The 21,667-nt window shown below is 37.4% G+C and overlaps 1 protein-coding gene across 5 annotated transcripts in view; it reads right to left on the bottom strand.

The window, feature by feature from the left end:
- The window catches only part of SMG1 (SMG1 nonsense mediated mRNA decay associated PI3K related kinase), a 98,969-nt gene that overhangs the window by 24,588 nt on the left and 52,714 nt on the right, over positions 1 to 21,667 (bottom strand). For all 5 annotated transcript variants that reach the window (XM_070362186.1, XM_070362185.1, XM_070362187.1 and 2 more), the window contains 18 exons: positions 20,460 to 20,602; positions 20,104 to 20,305; positions 17,547 to 17,656; positions 16,678 to 16,825; positions 16,146 to 16,305; positions 15,297 to 15,417; positions 12,243 to 12,491; positions 11,671 to 11,955; positions 10,204 to 10,348; positions 9,947 to 10,085; positions 8,849 to 9,079; positions 8,562 to 8,739; positions 7,738 to 7,899; positions 6,942 to 7,159; positions 6,486 to 6,640; positions 4,755 to 4,977; positions 1,344 to 1,590; positions 726 to 955 (listed from right to left, as the gene is read on the bottom strand). In XM_070362186.1, the coding sequence (XP_070218287.1) occupies positions 726 to 955; positions 1,344 to 1,590; positions 4,755 to 4,977; positions 6,486 to 6,640; positions 6,942 to 7,159; positions 7,738 to 7,899; positions 8,562 to 8,739; positions 8,849 to 9,079; positions 9,947 to 10,085; positions 10,204 to 10,348; positions 11,671 to 11,955; positions 12,243 to 12,491; positions 15,297 to 15,417; positions 16,146 to 16,305; positions 16,678 to 16,825; positions 17,547 to 17,656; positions 20,104 to 20,305; positions 20,460 to 20,602 (3,346 nt within the window). The remainder of the gene's footprint in view (positions 1 to 725; positions 956 to 1,343; positions 1,591 to 4,754; positions 4,978 to 6,485; positions 6,641 to 6,941; positions 7,160 to 7,737; positions 7,900 to 8,561; positions 8,740 to 8,848; positions 9,080 to 9,946; positions 10,086 to 10,203; positions 10,349 to 11,670; positions 11,956 to 12,242; positions 12,492 to 15,296; positions 15,418 to 16,145; positions 16,306 to 16,677; positions 16,826 to 17,546; positions 17,657 to 20,103; positions 20,306 to 20,459; positions 20,603 to 21,667) is intronic.

Raw genomic sequence — 21,667 nt, 5'->3', positions numbered from 1 at the left:
CACATCAAATAGCCAATTCTTCTGGACTGCAATCTACGTTATCTTTTTCTTAATTAGGTATTATCACTTTATTGAAAACTTGGTTTACTGTTATATTTTCTTGAGGTTCAATTCAAGCTCAACATCCAAGTTCCACTTTTCTTTATAACATATAATTCTGTTTAAAAAATTTATCATTCATTTATGCACATATTTCATTCTTCACCAATATGATTTAATCATAATACAAAATTAACAACACATATTCAGGAACATGTTAGACAAAAATTTAGATGTCCCTTTCCTAATTCCAGAGATCTACCCTTCAGTAATTGTTCTACGGTCTCCTTTGTTCAAACTCTTGCTCCTTCCCATACCTATCCTACTTAGAATCATTTTATTTGTCTAGATGTTGGAACTTAAAGTTGTGACTGTTTAAAAATTTACCATTTTATATGAAGTACTTAGAACTATTTCTTTCACATACTAAGCACTCAGATACTCAGCCAAAATGAATTCTAAAAAACTGTTCTAAATCAAAGTATAAATTTCACAGGTACAAAACAGGATGCCATAGTGATTAACTCTAAATTTAAAATTACGTTTATTCCTTCTTTAACTCTCATAAAGTTGAAAAAATGCTCAAGGGCAGTAAGCCTAGACATATTTCACACATAACAGAGAACAAACTAATACATATACTTGTTTATCAACAAATAAAAGTACGTATTTTAATTGGAATCAACCTTTTGTGCTTGCAAGGCGGCTTCCCGTTGTTGCCATCGTTTGTAAAGACCAAATAAGGGCGTGGCTCCATCCACCCACTGGATTAGGCCTGAGCGAGTTCCCAGTGGTGTTACAGAATAGTGGCGAGCATGGAAACGAGGTGTTTCCTGGCGATTGATTGTTGCAAACATGGTATTTACAATAGACAGAAATTGCATTATTCTCTCATCCAGATGTAAATCCTCCAATCCTGTGGAAACAAAATTAGTTAGGACAGATAACCAAATAGGGTGAAGTACAATGGAATGGGACTGGAAATACACCATTTTTTCGTGTCCCTCTCAATTAGCAATAGCAGTCAAGAACTGACAGTCAAAAGGGCATAATGACAGTATTAAAGAACATTCTATTCAGTCACAAGGTATTAGATACAGCATTATTAGCTGTATCTCAGTTGCCCAGCTTGCATAAATAAGCAAGAACAGAGGAAACAACAGAAAATCACACTACACAGCTTCCAACAACTTCCATCAAAATACATGATACTCCAGGCTATTCATGACATACAGAAATTCACCTAAACAACACACACAGCATTAAAACATTAATAATCAGATTAATGCTCTTTTAAATCCCACCTTTGAAAAGATAAGGATAGCTCTTCCCATCTGATCCTAGAAAGAGAAGTTTCTTTGGCTTGGTTTTAGTAGGTAAGATTGTGATGGTTCCACCAACACTGTGGATTGTGACGGTATCTCTGGCTGAGACTTCTCCGGGAAGAGCAATTTCAGTGTTAGTCATGGCAGCCAGCCATGGGCTGATTTCTTCAAGACGCAAGATGTAACTTGCACGTTTCTGTGCTCTCTGTTGCAAACTCAGCATTATCTATATTTAAGGTAGGAAAAGTTTACATAATCATTACCACACTTACTTTCCTCTACATTTAATCTGGCTTAAAGATAAATTTAAAATACAAACACCTCTTGTCTAGTTCATTTAATTTGCTGTTACATATTTGGGCCTTCCTGGGAAGGGAAACACTGATGTGCTGATATGCTCTCGGTGATTTCTACTTTGTTCAGACCTCTCCCAAATAAGCAATGAAATCATAGCAGATGGAAAAACAATAACTGCTGTGATCACAAAATTCAAGGCTTGTAGCGAACTAATTCCCCAGTGTTAAGCTATGTCCAATCAACACTCAAACAGATCAATTCAGTCCTAGCAAAAGAACAAAAGATATAGCAAGTTACTGGCAGGTAACTTAAAGGTGGCACACACCTTTAAGAAAGCCATCTGGGCTAACAAACACATGAAAAGATGCTCAACATCACTCATTATCACAGAAATGCAAATCAAAACCACTATGAGGTACCATTTCATGCCAGTCAGAATGGCTGCGATCCAAAAGTCTACAAGCAATAAATGCTGGAGAGGGTGTGGAGAAAAGGGAACCCTCTTATACTGTTGGTGGGAATGCAAACTAGTACAGCCACTATGGAGAACAGTGTGGAGATTCCTTAAAAAGCTGGAAATAGAACTGCCTTATGACCCAGCAATCCCACTGCTGGGCATACACACTGAGGAAACTAGAATTGAAAGAGACACGTGTACCCCAATGTTCATTGCAGCACTGTTTATAATAGCCAGGACATGGAAGCAACCTAGATGTCCATCAGCAGATGAATGGATAAGAAAGCTGTGGTACATATACACAATGGAGTATTACTCAGCCATTAAAAAGAATACCTTTGAATCAGTTCTAATGAGGTGGATGAAACTGGAGCCTATTATACAGAGTGAAGTAAGCCAGAAAGAAAAACACCAATACAGTATACTAAGTCATATATATGGAATTTAGAAAGATGGTAACATTTTACCCTGTATACGAGACAGCAAAAGAGACACTGATGTATAGAACAGTCTTGTGGACTCTGTGGGAGAGGGAGAGGGTGGGATGATTTGGGAGAATGGCACTGAAACATGCCAGTCCAGGTTCGATGAACGATACTGGATGCTTGGGGCTGGTGCACTGGGACAACTCAGAGGGATGGTACAGGGAAGGAGGAGGGAGGGTTCAGGATGGCGAACACATGTATACCTGTGGCAGATTCATGTTGATATATGGCAAAACCAATACAATATTGTAAAGTTAAAAAATTTTAAAAAAAAATCACACACACAAAAAAAGCCATCTGAAAATTTAGTAATAATTTAGAGCTCAGACTATTTGAAGTATGCAGAAAACACACAATCTTTCTAATAACTCACAGAGAGAGAATCATGTATAGCTGTATCCCTACTTAGCTAACTCAATAATCTACACCAGAATTAATGAACTCTGGGCTCTGCTTTCACGTGAAACATTTTAATCAATCCTTAGCAACATTTGTCCATAAAAGGAAAAAGGTAACTGGAAACACCTCAAGTATTCACTGACGGGACAAAAGATAAACTGTGGTACTGTTCAATAATCTATTCATGTTCAGCTGTATACAAAATATGGATGAATTATTTTAAAAAAACAAAAGCAAAAACCTAATGCTGACGAATCATTTATGGAAGTGGTAAAACACATACAATACACATAAAATATAATCTCATTTATATGAAATTCAAAAACAGGAGAGGCTAAACTATACCATTTAGAAATGTACCAATAAAAACTATTTTCTTTAATAAGGATTAATTCAAAATTCAGAGCAGTGGTTGTGGAGAGGAAGATATAATTATGGAGGGACACAGTACTTCAAAAATTTTTCTTTATGACTTATCTCACACACACACAGAGGGTTTTTTAAAAAAATATTCCCTATGGGAGGAGTGCAGGAGAGGGAAAGATCAGTATTAGCAGATGCAAACTAGCATATACAGGATGGATAAACAAGGAACTACTGTATAGCACAGGGAATTATACTCAATAACCTATGATAAACCACAGTAGAAAAGAATATGAAAAATAAATATATATTAAAAAAGTCACTTTGCTATACAGTTGAAGTTAATACAACATTGTAAATCAACTATATATCAATTTTTTAAAAGTGGGACTTCCTGGGAGGTCCAAAGGTTAAGACTCCACTGCAGGGGGCACACACAGGACCCCTGATTGGGGAACTGAGATCCCACAAGCCAAGCACTGTGGCCAAATAAAAAAAAGTATCCTTCCTATCTCCTCTGGGTTTCCTGGTTGATTTACTGAGAAGAACGCAAAGCAAGAAATTACTGCTGGAACATGAGAAAAATAAGTTTTGGCTAAGTCACACAAATAAACTTCATCCTTCATGTTAGTGCTCTTGTCTTGAGCTCCTAAGGCATTTCCTCTGAATGTAGCATTTCCTCTTGTTCACATTTTCTCCTTAAAGTCAGGTGTACTTTGTCTCTACACTGTCTAGCTTTTAACAGTTTTTTCATTACTAAAGTAAGGAAATCAGTTAAGATCAATTATAGGAATGGGACAGAGAAAGAAGGGATAAGAAAAAGATATAAAGTAATAAATAGGATCCCCCAACTAATGGTGCTATTGCTAAAACAGAGGCAAACCAAATACAGAATTAAGTGGATCAAATCATGAAAGATAAGGATTCTCAAATATTTAAACATACTAAGCATTCTTCAGCCTATGCAGAACTGCTGTCAAAAAAATTACTTATAAAAATTGATGCTGTTATATGTGAATATTTTGTCTGTTAGAAATACTGAATACCCCTCCACTAAGAAAAACTACATAGGTACAAGATTAAATTTGTTAATCTTTTATGAGAAGAATACAGCAGGCAGTCAAGCCCCTTCCCTAACACCTTACAGAATATTCTTCCTTGGTGGGAACCCTCAGTAGATGCAGTTTGCCACCCTAGGACCACTTAACCTCAAATTCTCAAAAATGAAGAAAATACCTTTCTCTATATTCTTTATAGCAACTGAACACTGGCTGTATTCCATGGGTTTAGAAAGTCTTCTCTCTGTGTTCTAAGTAAAAAGAGACCCCTTACTTAAGTTTATCTCACGGAATTTCCCATTTCAGTAGCATTCTTGAGATTTTTCTATACCTCTTTAAATGGAATCCAGCTGCTTCCGGGCTTTGCAGGGTTTGACGGTGTTTTCAGCTTTTCTAGAGCATTTTCAATGGCATCACCATAGTTATCCTGAAACCACTTTTCATGAGGTGTTTCTGCAGGGGCCGCTGTGATGCTCCTAACGTGCTCCAAAGCAAATACGATGGGCTTCATCAAAGCTGTGTGCTTCTCCCGCATGATTGCGATTTTCTCTTCTCTGACCAGAAAGACACAGAGTTCAATACAAACAAGGAAGAATATAAATTGTCAAGTGTAAGTAAACAGCATAAAAGAATAATCAAAATAAATTACTAAAATGTTTGCAAAGTAACTGACCACAACAGCACTGTAAAAAATCCAGCATATAAAAGATGCAGCTTCTCCTTTTAACAAATGGTGCTAGGAAAGCTGGATACCTGCTTACAAAAGAATGAAGCTGGAGTGTTACCTGATACTAACATGCAAAAAAAAAAAGTCAAATGGATCAAAGACCTAAACATAAAAGCTAAGACTTCATTTAAAACTCTTAAAAGAAAACAAAAGAAAAAACAGATAAACTGGGCTACATAAAACTAAAAACTTTTGTGCATCAAAAGAGATCTTCATTCAAGAGTGAAAAATACACAAAATAGGAAAAAATATTTGCAAATCAATGTATCTGATAAAGGGATTAAAATCCAGAATATTTAGAGAGCTCCTAAATTTCCAACAACAATAAAACAACCCAATTCAAAAATGAGCAAAAGATTCAAACAGACAAAGGAGATATACAAATGGTCAATAAGCACATGAAAAGATACCATTCCACACCCATTAGGATGTCACTATCAGTAAGACAGAAAACAATACATGTTAGCGAGGATATGGAGAAACTGAAATCCTAAAGCACAGTTTACCAGTTCCTCTACAAGTTAAACATAGAATTAACATAAGACACAGCAAATTCACTGGCTCACACACAAAATAATTAAAAGCAGGGACACAGATACTTGTAAATCAATGCTGATAGAAGCACTGGTTACAAGAGCTAAAAGATAGGAGCAACTCAAGTGTCCACTGACAGAAGAGTGCATGAATAAAATGTGATAAAGAAGCCCCCTGCCAACGCAGAAGATATAAGAGACGCAGATTTGATCCTTGGGTCATTAAGATCCCCTGGAAGAGAGCATGGCAACCCATTCCAGTATTTTTGCCTGAAGAATCCCATGGACAGAAGAGCCTGATGGGCTACAGTCCACAGGGTCGCAAAGAGTTGATCAGGACTGAAACGACTTAGCACACGCGCACACACATGCACATCCATACAATGAAATGTGATTCAGCAATAAAAAGGAAGGAAATTCTGACACATGCTACAACATGGAATGAACCTTCAAAACATGGTAAGTCAAAGAAACCAGATACAAAATGACAAATACTGTATGTTTCTAGTCACACAAGGTACTCAGAATAGTCAAATTCATACAGGCAGAAAGTAGACAAGTGGTGAGCAGGGGCTGAGGTGGAGGATGGGGAAGTACTATTAAATGGGTACAGAGCTGCTATGGGTACAGAGCTGCTGTTCGGGAGGATGGTAAGTTCTGGAGCTGGACACAACACTGTAAATGTACTTGCTGCAACTGAATTGTACACTTAAAACTGGTTAAAATGGCAAACTTTATATGTATTTTACATTAATAAAAAGGGGCAGCTATGTTTTTGACGTTTAAATTAATAAAAACATACTTGCGTAAGGTGTTGTTGTTCTGGACTCTCTTCACCTCGTCTTCCAACTGCTGAATTCGTCTCAGGACATACATGTGCTGCTGTAACAGAACTCCCAACCAGAGCTCATCCCAGAGAACAGTGACCCTGCGCAGCTCAGCCACAAGCATCTGAACCTGCACACAGGGCACATCCAACATGCTCATCTCTAAGTCTACACACAGCTCAGTTCTGCTAACACTGCAAACTTCAAGCAAAATGGGCACATCTTTTGTTCATTATCCAATTACAGAACCTCAATCAGTGATTCTATCAGTACAGATTTATAAAACCAATTTGATTATTTTAAAGGCTTTGCTCCTTAACTATCACTTCCATAACAACTTTAGGGGTTTTGTTTTTAGGTGGCTTTTTTTGGGAGGAGAGGGGAGTGGTTATAATACAAATTTATTTTAAAACATGTGAACTGTTCTATACCTGTAACACCATAGTTGGGTTTGCCGAGGACAGTTTATCTACAATTTTGCTGTAGCAGTCCTGCATCATGGCTTGGTCTTCATTCAGTCCACTTTTAGGTTCATCCTTATTGCTATCTTGAGAAGCAGGAGGGCTTCCTCCCTCACATTCAGAAACCAGCAGTTCTTCTCCTTGAATATTGCCAAGTAAAGTTGGAATTGCAGAGGAAAATTTATTTCCTATAATGAAATGGGAAAAAAGTATACATTGGTTGTTTCTCTCATGTGCATACGTTGAGTTAGGGAAAACATCTATAATGTATTTGATTCCAGAGCACTCATTTAACTCATCTTGCACATGTGCACTAAGTTGACCAAGGATCATGGATATTATGCCTTTTTACAAGTTGAGCTTCCATACTTATTAATATTATAAGCTAATAAAAGATAAGTGGGGGAAATGATAATAGGTGAGTCTCAACAAATAAAGTAAAGTTTGCCTAGCCAGAGTTCAGAACTTGGTTTCAATCCTTATCTGCCAGATAATTCAGCTCAGTGAACTGAGGGTGACTCAGTTTCTCCAAGCCCTGGCGAGTTATTTTGAGACTGAAGATACAATGTAAAGCATACATCCTACTGCCAGACATGGCAGCTACTCACTCAGTAAGTGGTATTACTATTGATACTATTATTATTATTGTTGGGGGAAAAAAAGTCACAAACTCTTATCAACTATGGAACATAAAGCTCAAAAAATTTTACCTAATAAACAGTGTTTGCAAACTAATTTAAAGTAGCAGTATTTTAACCTTCCTTACCTGAAGCCTGTGACTCACTACTAAGCGATATGGTGCCCACTATTGCAGGATACAGTATGAGATGCGGGGAATCCTGAGCCACGCGGCAGAGGAGGTTACAAATACTCTGGCGCACATACACTTCAGGGTGGTTTAAGCGTGAGAAAAGCTGTGGAATAATTCCTTTAGGATAAGAAGAAAAATACTTTAAAGTTATTAAAGAAAAACAGTTAACATGGTGGAGGCAAAAGGATAAAACTTGATATATGTCAGCCATTAGTTCTAGGAGCCTCAAATTTCTCCCTGGGATAACAAAGAACTATATACATAATAGCTCTTGATTTGCAGGTTTAGTAAGGGTACACAGCTGTAATCAAAATCTTGATTCAAACGTTACACAGAAATATATTGTCTGTGAATGCCTGTAAAAGAAGGCAGATATAGACAATTTTTTCAAAGGGATATGAAATTTTTTGAAACATTCTTATCACTCTCTCCAAAATTCCTTTTCTATATTAAAAGCTTTTTGCCTCTCAGCCTTCCATTTCTCTGAAAGGTGGGAGGGAAGTGGTATAACAAGCAGTCCACAGTGTCGTTTGAACTAATTTAGCTATTTCATAACACATTCAAACAGTAAACATATAGGAACTTTTTTTTTGGCCACACCATGAAGCACGTAGGATCTCAGTTCCCCAACCAGGAATCGAACCCACACCCCTTGCAGTGAAAGTATAGTTTCAACCACTGGCCTGCCAGGGAAATCCAAGGAACTATTATGTTTCAACTGTCTTACTACATTCTACCCAGAAGTACTTTTCCCTGAAACATTTTATTTAGACCACCACCTCTCCAAGGCGCAGTAGGTGTTGTTTCCAAGCCATGTTCCAGATACTGCCGAAGCTCCCCAGCGTGCTTCACGAGCAACCTGAGCAACCGCAGCGTGGCCATCACAATCATGTCATCCGTGCTCTGCTCCACTCTGTGGCTTAAATGGAGCCGAGGGTCATCTTCATCTAAAGGAATCTAAGGATGAGAGACAAGAGGATACAATTAAACAATTCCAAATGCTGTTTTCATCTGCTAGAAAAGAAATTTCAAATAAACTTTCATAAAAGAATACTGTGCTACCTACCTGCCCAGCATTGAGTTTAAGGAAAGTAAAATATGCGCTGCAGGACAGTTTATACAGGCTGAAGATTCTGTCCACAACTTTCCTCCACACTTTAATGACTCCTTCTGTTGCACTTTCATCAAGTTCTGAAAGCCATGGGCAACTTGATATTAACTGACGCCAGATAACATCAACCATGTCATCTTCCTCATTATCTTCACTTTCTGTGATCTGAAGCGTTATATCTTCATCCTAAAGAAAAACAGGGCAAAAAAATGCTATTTGGGGACACAAATTTTAAAAAGGAGAAAGGTACATGATTTTCCTAATATATGCAAGCATTTTCTCATTTATGAAAGATCAAAATATTCCACATTTAGTGCTATGCATGCTAAATAAATGTTACCATGCTTCTCTTACCAATGTAGCTAATGAAGAAGGATATAGGCATTTAGCAAAGACTAAAGATTTTGATTTGGGGAATTTAAATGCTTCAGTTACAATATAATATTCTTCCTGCAGAGAATTACCTGACCCTCTACAGTACTGCACATGTACCTAAGACCAGCTTTGGCAGACACTGATATATGCCAAAGTCTAGAACAAGAAGTCAACAGTTTTAGCTCAGCAAATAAAATTCACATGTCTAAAGTCTACAACCAAATTAGACTTATAACATTCTAGAACTAATAGAATTTTGAGACAGAAGGGAATAAATCATACAGACTATCTAGTCGGCTGGTTTTCAGCTATGGCTGTATAAATATCACCTAGTAAACTTACACAAACCCTCCTATGCCCAACACATACACAAACATTCCATTCAGAATACGTGGGGTAGTGCTTAGACATGAGCATATTTTAAAAAGCTTCTAAGCTAGTGATAAGAAGCTAATATCTGATAAGAGCAGTGAAAAGAGAAATCTATTTTACATAAAAAGAACTTCACCTTTTTTAACAGAACCCTAAGGAAATGACTTGATTTCTCAAATCACATTCTTCTTAGAAAAATATTTTAATTCACTTTCATCTTATCGAAGTTTCATCTGAAATATTTAATCAGGTATATGCTATTTAGAACACTATTTCCCCCAAAATACTGTATCAGGTTTTTCTTGCCTGAATCCCCGCTGGGCGACACACAGCCTGACCAAGAATACCATATATTCTCTCTTTTTCTTCTTCGGTTATGGTGTCTGGGAGCAGATTCTGAACTTCAGATTTTTCTCTAGGCAACAGACGAACACCTTCTCCCTGACTATAAAAATAAAACAAATCATCAGTATTTCAGCTACCAAAGCTTTGCCATGTCAGTAGACATTTTAAATCTCTATTTTGCAATGCATTAAATAAATTACACATTTTAACATACATACCTGGCATTGTCAACCACCTTTCTGCCCCACCTGTAAGCCCAACTAGCCAATGCGGCCCAAGATTTGGCTACTTCAGGTGCCTGTACTGAAGACAGATGATACAGCTGTCCCAAGATGAAGTCAGGTTCCCCAACTCCAATATGTACTGCCATGATGGGAAAAAAAAAAATAACAATGTCACATTCATAAATTTCTAACAGCATTTTCATTTACATTTTAGGAATTTGCTATCGGTCAGTAAGTCCTATAACATTATAATGGTACATAATTTGATAAAGCACACATTTGTATTATGCTTTTCTGAAAGGCTAACATGTTGAAATCAATCACTCAGCTTCTCAAGTAAGCCTGTAAAACACATCAATGTTTTTCATGACACCGAACTTTACAAACAGTTCAGGTGTCAGACGTGTAGTAGAGTGTCTTGTATTTTGGATATGATTGGCCATTTCCTCACAATTAGATTCAGCTTAAAAATTCTGGCAAAAATAATATGTGATAAGTAGACAATTTCATTCAATGAGAGATTCATGAAGTAATATCTTTATCCCCAATTTAGAAATGAAGAAATCTCCTGCTATAGTGCCACTTGCCAATATGAAGATTTATAATGGTAACAAGCCATATGCCTTACAAATAAAGACACCTATAGTACATAGATTAGAATTACTTAGACTAATCTAAGTAACTGCAGTTCTAGGATTCACAACATCAAAATGAACAACATAAACAAAATTCTAATGTTTTAGCAAAACGTCTAGTTATCTCTCAATCTGTAAAACCTGGACAATGGTGCCTACCACAACAGGCACCCAAACACTGAATGAATTAACTAGTCCATCTGTCGAGTACCTTTCTGTAAGGAACATACATTAGTGTCAGGACGTGAAACTTGAACCTTTCTGTAGTTTTTGTGCTTCACCAGTCAATAGGATCAGAGGCCACTATTCTATATCTATGTTAAGTTCTTCCCAGTATGAGGAAGAATTTTAAATATCACAGGTAGGACCCTTCTGCCAGCAAAACATCTAAGTCCATAAAAGCACCATGAACTGGGGAGTTGGGAAGTATGGCCTGGGAGGCTTGAGTTCAGTGACTTCCACATGGTTGGTGTCAGATACTAAAGAAATGTGCTTGAGTCACTTCTGGGCAATATAATATACTAAATTTCCACAGACAGTTTTTGTGGCAAATTATAGTCAGCCTATAACCCATTTGCCAATGCAGGACATACAAGAGACGCAGGTTCAATCCCTAGTTTGGGAAGATCCCCTGGAGTAAGAAATGGCAACCCACTCCAGTATTCATGCGTGAGAAATCCCATGGACAGAGACGCCAGGGGGGTTACAGTTCATGGGGTCACAAAGAGTCAAGACGCAACTGAGCATGCACACAACATTGTAAACTTTAAAACAGGGGAAATAACCTCTAAAATTAACATTTTAAAGCTATTAAAACAAATTCTACCTGTAGATTCACTCTCTATCCGAGGATACTCTTCCTCCATCGTATTAACAGATGGTAGTTCAATTAGAGTGAGTATGTTTTTAGACAAAGTAGAAAGACCCGTGAAGTTCTGCTGCTGCTGAGCTCTGTAAACCTGTTTCAGCTGTCCTGAGATTTCTTTCCATTCTGCCTGGATCCATTTAGCCAATGTCAAAATTGACTTGGCAACAGCATGCTCAGCTTTGGCAGACTTGCAGAAAGAGATGGCACAGGAACTCAACATCTCCATTGCATGTGTTGACTGGCCTATAAAAAGATCAAAACACCATCTCTTAGCAGTAAACAAATGATATTCTTTCAGGGTAAAGTAATATTGTAAATTCAGTGATAATCAATGATTTCTGGAAACATTTCTTACTATAATAATAACAAAATCAAAAGCACCAAACTATATAGATAACTCAATTACACAAAACTTATTCAGGACGCAAATGTTCTGCAAAAGTTGAAAAAAAATCAACTTTTCTATTACCATACACAGTAACATTCATACACATGATTTTTAGTATATAGTCACGTATTATTTTACTAACCTGCTGTATATAGCAGTTTCGTTTTTTCAATGTCAAGTTCAGGCCCCCATTTTTCATCCACTTGACCTTGAGTTGACAGTTTTTTAAAGTGCTGGACTAAATCCTGTGCAGTGGTAGTCTTTCCCAGCTGAACCTCGCTACACTGTGCCAGCAATCTTGTTGCAAGTGACACATTCCCCCGTTTTCTAGCAAATTTTGCTGCTGTTAGACCTAATTCCATGAGATGGCTTCTAATTGGAACTGTTTGTTCTGCAGAGAAGAAAATGTTTTATTAGTCCCAGATTGGTCTAATCCCAGAGAGCACAAAAACATGGCCAAAAATTCCTTCCCCAATTATTCTCTTTACCACTGCCTCCCTAAATAAAGATAATTCATTTTTCATCATCTTCAAATCCCTAGAAGTTAGCATAGTGCCTGGCACACAATGAACAATAAATGTTTGTTAAAATGAATGTATACAATGGAGTAGATGAAAGTAAAAATTGTCCAGTCTAAGAAATTAACTTTTTAAGTTTCTGCACCTAGTGAAGAGCCTAGGCCAATGGGCAGGGGATGAGGATAAGGCTAGACCATCCCCACTTCTTGAATAAGTACCCTCTGCCCTTCTACCATGCCATTTCCTTCTGGTTTACTCCTACCTTTCTGAAGAATCAGCTTCTCAGTCTCCTTCTCGTCCACTACCCATCCGCTATAACTGGGGCTCCTGGGGTCAAGCCTAGGCTCTCTACTCTTCTCACTCTGCATACTCTGCCTGGACAATATCATCTGCTCCTGGGGCTTCAATTACCATACAAATGCTGATGATGCTTGAATCTTATCTCTAGAGCAGACCTGACATCTGAGTCCCACCTGCCTACCAGTCTAGTCACCTATACTCGGGTATTTCAAAGGCACTTTAACCTGTGTCACATGGAATCCATTTCCCACCACCCTCCAACAGATCTCTTACTTCCTTCTCTGTTTTCGTTCTTGGGTAAAGGCACATGATCAACCTGGCTACCTGAGAAGGAATCTGGCAGTCATCTTAAATCTTAAGACTTTACTGTCAATCCTCACGTCACATCAGCTTTTTTCTGTCCCTACTGTCACTATTTTGGTTACCTTTCACAGGGATTTCTGCTGCTCTGCCTTAGGCTCTAATTTATTCTTCAACCTGCAACTGAACTGATCTTATACAAAGGTAAATCTGAATACTTAATTTCCCTTTCATCCCTTCCCTAACTCCTAAATTTGGCTTGTAAGGCACTGATGCTTGCATTCCACTCTAATCTCAATCTCATCCAGCTTCATCTCTTCCCATTCTCCCTTAGATGAGAACTGAGTCCTCTAAGAATCTTTTATTACTGCTGGTGGCCTTCACACATGGTGTTTTCTCTAAATCAGTCTGCCTTCTTTCTCAGCTTAAATGTTACTTCCTCCCCAAGTCCTTTTCTGATTCCTAGGATTAAATTAGTGGCCCTGTTGCATTATTTTAAGCACCATGTACATGCATCTCCAGTCAGCACACCATGTTGCTGTTCCTAGCTTGATGACAATTTTCCCTGCTAGACTTCAGAATCCCTTTGGTCCTAGGAATGCAGAAAACAGGCTTCTCTTGTTCACCATTACATCCCAACTTACAGCACAGTACCTGGCACAAAGCACATTATTTTGATAAGGGTTTGCTAAATAAAAAAAGAAATGTGAGGAAGAGTGAAGTTCCGTGTTAGGTTACTGACATTTCCTTCTCAATTTTAAAACTTATTCAGTATAGGAAGGATGAGAAAGGAGATGATACTTGTAGCCCTACTATATGTCACGCTCTGTGCTAAGGCTTTTATATACCTTGTCAATCCTTTCAAGAATCTGAGCAGGGCAATCCCCATAACTGATAAGCAAAGTGATTCAGCAGTTTATGACTTGCCATGAGGTTCCTCGATTTGCAAGTGTTGGGCAAATGATCCAAAACTAGGTCTATCTGGCACTGAGGTCCTGGTGAATCAGAGTTGCCAGTCATCACCTTGCAGCACAAGTCCCTATCCCAGCATTAGCTGACTTAAGATTTAGTAGCAAACTTACTCAGTAACTCTGACGACCACATTTTTGACAAATTTTACAGAATTCTGGCAACTTTTCTGTTTTACAGCAAAAGGAAATTTCTAATATCTATTCAACATGACATTTCTTTCTTAAAAATGAGAAATATTTATACAAATGCTAATTCTGTATTCATTTGAATTATTTAAAGCATTCACAGTATAGTACAGCTGACAAAGAATTTGAATATCCAGAACATATAAGTCTTCATTAAAAATAGGCAAGAGTTGAATACTTATACATGGCCACTATACAAATGAAAAGATGCTCAATATCATTAATCATCTGGAAAATGCAAATAAAACCACAATGAGATACTATTGTAGATTCACTCCAGTGACTAAAACTAAAGACCCACTATTGCAAGTACATAGATGTCAGAAGTAATGTAAAATATACAACCACTTTATAAGAAACTGGTGAACTATTTCAAAAGTTAAACCATATGACCCAACAACTCTAATCCTAGGTATTTATTTAAGATAAAGGCAAATGTATACCCAACCAAAGACCTGTACATGAATATCAAAGCAACTTTATACATAATAGCCTGAATTTGAAAACAACTCAAGTATCTGTTAAAGGATCAACAGATAAACTATGGTGAATTCATACAATGGATATACTCAACTGTTGGAAGGATGGCAATACTGACACATGCAACACAGGGAACCTTAAAAAATAAAATGCGAGCAAGAGAAGCCAGACACAGAACACACTGTACAATTCATAAAAAAATTTAGTAAAGACAAGTCTAATCTACAGTGATGGGAAACAAATAAGCAGTTGCCCAAGACAGGACAGACAGGAGAAATACCTGGGAAGAAGCATAAGGAAACCTTTGAGGGTGACATAAATGTTCTGCATCTTGACTGTATTGGTGGCTACACACATGAAGAAATGTCAAAACTGATGAACTACACATTCAAAATGTATAACTATACCTCAAAAAAGCTATTAAAAACAACAACTAGTTACCTTTTATTTTCTCCAACAACTGACTCTGGTACATCGTGTATCTTAATGCTTGCATCCATGGCCTGACATCATGCTGTTTACATGAACGCAAAGCTTCACTAAAGAGTGGAATAAGACAGTCCTGCCAGAGAAAAGTCAAAACCACTTAATGTAAAAAGAATCCTTATATGACCCCACAGGGCAGCTACTTCAGATCTATTCTAGATTTATCTATTAAACTTTCCTCTACCTTCACTGTATCTTCTAATCACAAGGGAAAAAGACAAAAACCTTTGTTTTTCCAAAAGCAAAAATATTTTTTTCAGAATATTAAGTCCAATTTATCAATGCATTTACAATAAAGTGGTCATATTTTAATTAAAAAAGGGTTATTTTCTATAAAGCAAAAGCTAAGTTACAGAAAAACATAAAACAACCGCTTCATAAAAAGATTCTCAAGGATTATTTCCCTTGGGAAGGGTTCACTTTTGGTTAAACTTTATCCTGTTTGAAGGAGGAGGCACTGTGTGTTCTTTTCAGTCAAATCTGAAATTTATACAATCTGGTATATATTTTCATAATCAACTCCTTGTGCAAAAAAAGGAAGGAGGAAAGGAGGAAAGGAAGGAAGAAGAAAAATTAAGCAACTAGCCATTCTTATGTTCCATCTTCCTCACATAGTTCTCCAGTGAAAATCTGCCTGAAAAATGGCATTTTAGATTTCTGGATTTAATATTAATAGCTTGTCCAAAAATGCTACAAATGTTATTTTTAAAACTTTTTAAAAAAACTTGAGAAACAGCTCTTGTCCACACTAATGCCTATTAATGGTCAAAAGAATATCCTGGTTAAAAATGTATACATACGCACCTCTGTGGAAAGTCTGTTGGAAACTGTGTTCTCCAAAGCAGAAGAGCAATACAGCTGTAAAGTACTTAGGACTGGCAGAGACTGGGAAACCGTTAGAGTAGAAAGTCTCAGGGGTCCAACAGCTATGCGGGAGGTTTGCTTCAGGTACTTCACCACATTTCTGAAACAAAATATTTGCTGCTAATTAACAAAAAACATTTTCCAACTTGTAACCACTAAAGGGATAAAGCAGTGTGATAAGATGCTACCACACTGGCATCCAAAGTGGGGGAAGAAAAAGGAACCGCCTGCTTTTAAGTAAAATGACATAATCAAGTCAAGCTATTTGTGTTTGGGGATATGGAATTTTTGACGTTCTTTAGTTTCAACCTCTGTATATTTGCAAGCGGCATTTACACAACCTACAACTCCTACAACTAAAATGAAGCTATGATGACTACCATTGCAGTGATCCGGTGACTGCCTCACCCCCACCAAACTACACACATATGGCACACGTAATACATATTTACCTCCTTAGGATTAAACTTACTCGGTAATAGACTGCCACTTCTGATCTTGTTCTATGTGGTTTAAAGCAGTTGCCAAACAAACAGAACTTCTTAACAACTGAACTTCAATGGATTTCTGAAGTTCTCTTGGATCTGGACTTAACATGTTAGGAAGCAGTTTTTTCATATCTACAGAAATCAAACAGGTTCCACTCAGTTAATTCATTTTTAATGTGTAAGAATGACAAGATATCTTGATAGTATTAAAAAAACAATCACCAATGAATACCTCCTTTCATGTTTAAGTTCATATTTAAGTTCAGACACTATGATCAAGCATTTCTGATAGCATTTTGGGAGGTCTGAGGTATTACTCTATGTGAAGCATAAAAACAGCATAAAAAAAAGTATTTTAAAAAGTATAAAAATACTTCACATAATACCTCAGACCTCCCAAAATGAGTTCATTTTCAAAGACTCAAAAATCAGTAAGTCAACCTACTATTTAATGGGGCAAACAATGAATTCAGCAGATCAATGTTAACACATAAAATATTCACAATATTTAATTTCAGTACTACACTCTTTAAAATGTTCTAGTTATAATAAAGAGTTTAATTAATCGACCATATTAAGATGTGAAGCAAGAAAAATATTTAAACACTTGCACTTTTTCAAAGAAAATGGCTAGATAGATCTCTAAGTATTACAATAATCTTTTTTAGTTTGCTTAATTTGAATTAAACTGTTTTATATTTGCCAGATGTAAAGAGAACAGACCTAATTTATTGCTTCACACTCTGCCCCAATAAATGTACAAAAACTGTCAGATTTTCCACTAAAGTATACTAAGCCAAACATTTTAAACAATTTGTTCATTAAAATACTTAATTTTAAAATTATCTAATACCTATTTTTTCTTTTGATCCTCCAGCAAGTAGACTGATATTTTCTCCTGGTAACAATTCTAATTGTTCAGTGCATTCAATAAATTCTCCAGATTCAAAACTGCTTAGTGATCTGTAATTAAAATACTGGGTTAGCTTGTATTATACTCTCTCCAGGCTGTGGAGCCATTCAAAAAAATAGAACAAATTATAGGAAAAGGGAGCAGTTACACAGAATTCCTGTGATGAAGTTCCTTCCACATAGGCCACCATTGAAGATGCAACTACCATCTTAATTAGAGTGCAAACCACAAACTCACAGCTACAGATACTCAGTTTAGCATACCCAACACTCCACATTTCCTTCCTCTTTTTGCAGCATGTTATCTTTGAGGGCCCGACCAAAACACTAACAGCAGAGCTCTGCGGGGGCAACTTCAACGTCCAGTTCTTCCCGAGCTACCACTAAATCCCCTGCCTCACCTCACTGCTCATCTAAAGCATAAGCCCCAGTAGGCCTCCTGTCTTACTGCCTCAATCTGATATCCTAGTTCTACCTTCTTTGCTGGCCTCCCTCCTTTGCTCACTTTTCCACTGTTTTACAGAACCTGTTCCTCTTCTTTCAAAGAATTTTTCCTTCCCTTCTCCTCACCTGACCTGAACATGGTATACCCGAGCTCTTTCCAATAGTCTATCTGTAGCTTCAAGGCCAGGATGAGGGCCTTACATCCCAGCAATCCACTGCCACTTTCAGATCTATTTTCACTCCATTCCCATTCCTATTACAGCTGCTATCGAACCAACAAGAGGACTTCAGTTCAGTTCAGTTCAGTCGCTCAGTCGTGTCCAACTCTTTGCGACCCCATGAATCGCAGCACGCCAGGCCTCCCTGTCCGTCACCAACTCCCGGAGTTCACCCAGACTCACGTCCATCGAGTCGCTGATGCCATCCAGCCATCTCATCCTCTGTCGTCCCCTTCTCCTCCTGCCCCCAAATCCCTCCCAGCTTCAGGGTTACAGTTTCTCAATTTCCTCTTCTCCACTTCTCTCTTCTTTTCCTATCCCTCTCACCGTGTCACTTCCGTCACAACCCAGCCAGAATACAGCACTGGAAATGATTGTGCCTGCTTCTACCTTAACAAATCCCAGCTTCTTGGGTGAGCTGCGATCACCTGGCATTAATGAACTGTCTTGATGTGCTGACCAACACACTTATTATTTCTGCCACCACAGAGTCCGAGTCCTCTCCAAAGGTAGGTTTGCTGTGTCCCCACTATGCCTTGTACTTTCAGCTAATAACTGACATCTCAGAAAAAATTTCATTGTCTTCTGTGTGTTCTTATTTCAATTAATAGCATCTTTTTTCTCTCTGTACCTTCACCCCACAGTTCAATGGCCAAACGTTCCCACCCTAGCCCCTCACCTCCAGCCTGCTGACAACCTAGCAAAGAAAGCCAGTAGGTCAGATACTTCTTCAAATCCCACCTAAGATTTTCTATCTTACTGGGACTCAAAATCTTACTTCTCTACCCTTATGGCCTATTATTCACTCAGCTCCAACCATAGTGGCCTCCCAGGCATTTCCAGAACACTCCAAGTCTATCATCTTTGCAAGAGATCTGCTTCCTCAAGCCTGTGCTCAAGTGACATGCTGATGGTTTTTCCCAAGCTAGTCTGCCTGTGTCTACTCCTCACTAGAAGGTCAGCTCTTCAAGGGTGAGAATGTGTGTCTGTTGTACACAGTGTTGCACCCCACTGGCCGGCACTCAGTACATGTTCAATGGAGAAATTACCCACTAACTCATTTACTCACTAGAGAGCTCCCTGATGGCAAGACTAACAACCCTTATCATCTCAGCCAAGGGTCTGGGACACAGCTTGTACTCAAATTTCAAATTAAGATATTAATAAATGCTCAAAGGAATAAAAGGAAGAAGAGAAAATAAGAAAGGGAGTTTGATTTACAAATGTCATAAACTCTGTCCTCTTTAAAAAAATGTTTTTGATATAGTCACACCTAATTTAGAAATGGGGCTTCCCTGGTGGCTCAGACGGTAAAGCATCTGCCTGCAATGAGGGAGACCCAGGTTCGATTCCTGGGTCTGGAAGATCCCCTGGAGAAGGAAATGGCAATCCACTCCAGCACTCTTGCCTGGAAAATCCCATCGATGGAGGAGCCTGACAGGCTACAGTCCATGGGGTCGCAAAGAGTCAGACACGACTGAGCGACTTCACTTTCACTTTTAATTTAGAAATAATGCCATCAAGTATTATCCTTTCTAAAGCAGTGACCAATTTCTTTATTTCATTAAGATTTTAGAACAGGTTCTGAGACTCAATCCCAAATGACTATTTCAACATACAAATATGTTTTCCCTCTACATGAATATCCTCCTCACCTCTAATGTTGGTTTCTCATTGTAGTCATTTTAAGAATGGCAGTATTATTAGAACTACAAGCATCTTGTCATAATAAATGATTTTAATATTTTTCTGCCATAAAATAAGACTTTAAATAAAGTTACTGAAAAAAATTTTAATGGGGTTAAGTATAATTCATAACTGAAAAGAAATCCTTACTTTATGTAGTTGAAATCAGCCTTTAGGTTGAGAGAAGTACTACTGGTGCTCTTTTTCAAGTCATGGATAGCATTCTGCCACTCCTGTACAGCAGCCCAATCAGCTATTGAAATGTAGCACTCACATGCTTTATTTCCCAAATAATTTATAACCTCAGGAGAAGAATCAGTTGGTTTGGAAAGCACAGTTTTTCTGGATTCACCTAAGTGAAAACATTTCATAAAATAAAGAGACAGCAAGAGAGATCCAAAGCAGTTATAAATATTTCAAAGAGCAGAGATATCTAAAAATGTATAGTAAGATCACGAGTACAAATTATTTGACTACAACTGTTTGTTTAAACTTGGAATGCTCACCATTCAAAGAATGCTTGGGGCTCGCACTATTACGCCCAGTATTAGCCAATGTGAGAACGGATTTGTCGAAGCTAGAGATGCAGCAATCGACACCTGTCATGGCACACAGGTGCTCCTGGTACTCCACAGAGGCCTTTTCAAACCTTCAACACAAGTTCAAACAGTCTTATTTTTTAATTATCCACATATTTCATTTCTAAAAACACTGGAAAGAATGAGTTATTCAATAAATTGAGTGGAGACAATAAGTTGATTATTTTGTGTGGGCCTGAGCAGGCACAAAATTAGACTTCTTACTCACAAAAAAATGAAAATAAATCCAAAGATCATTAAATGTTTAAGAAAAGAGAAGGTATAAACTAACAGAAAATATCAGTAAGTATCTGATCTCAATGTATGCAGAGACTCAACAGAAAAATAAACACTAAAACACATGAAAGTTAACAGATCTAATGACACCATAATTTGAAACTTTGGGCATCAAAAAAAGAAAAACAAGAACAAAACCCCCCCAAAATGAATATTAAAAACAAATTACCAAACAAGAAGATAGATAGCATCAATAATCCTGGTGTATAATAAAATCTCACAGATCAGTAACCAAAAAACCAAGAGGCCATAAAGACATCATCTATGTTTTCAATAATCACAGATGGTCAGTAACATATGGGGAAACCTCTACTATTAATTAGTAATAAAGAAATTTATATTAAAACAAGCATTTTCATTAAATGATGGCAGAGTTCTTGGTTCGCAGTGGCCCTCTATATACACAAAGGAGAAGGGAAAAGGTTATTTTTGTTGTTAGGAATACAGGTGGGAACCATCTTTTACATAGGGTAAATTAGCAACAGTATGTATCATAAGCCTGATGGTCTGTAGCCTTTCTTCTATTAACAGTAAATCAACCTTCAGGAATGCATTCAAAGAAAACAATCACAAACATGAGCAAAGAATTAAATGCCGTGGTGCATTAAGATTAGTAAAAAGAAAATCCCAAATAATTCTGCTGTCCAACAATAAGGAATGTTAAATTATGGTGCACTCAAAAAAAAAAATATGTATTGTTAAAAATCACACTGTAGAAAATTTAACAGGGCAAAATATTTTTTTTTAAATCCTGCTGAGTAGAAAAAGCAAAATCATGTAACCAGCAGAAACACTGCTATTTCTGTGAAAAGAGGATAGAAAACTGGATATAAAAGAAA

The sequence above is a fragment of the Bos mutus genome, chromosome 25 (assembly GCF_027580195.1).
Source record: "Bos mutus isolate GX-2022 chromosome 25, NWIPB_WYAK_1.1, whole genome shotgun sequence".
Classification (NCBI taxonomy): domain Eukaryota; kingdom Metazoa; phylum Chordata; class Mammalia; order Artiodactyla; family Bovidae; genus Bos; species Bos mutus.
Note: the sequence above shows the minus strand (reverse complement) of the source record. Positions and strands in the feature narration are given on the sequence as shown.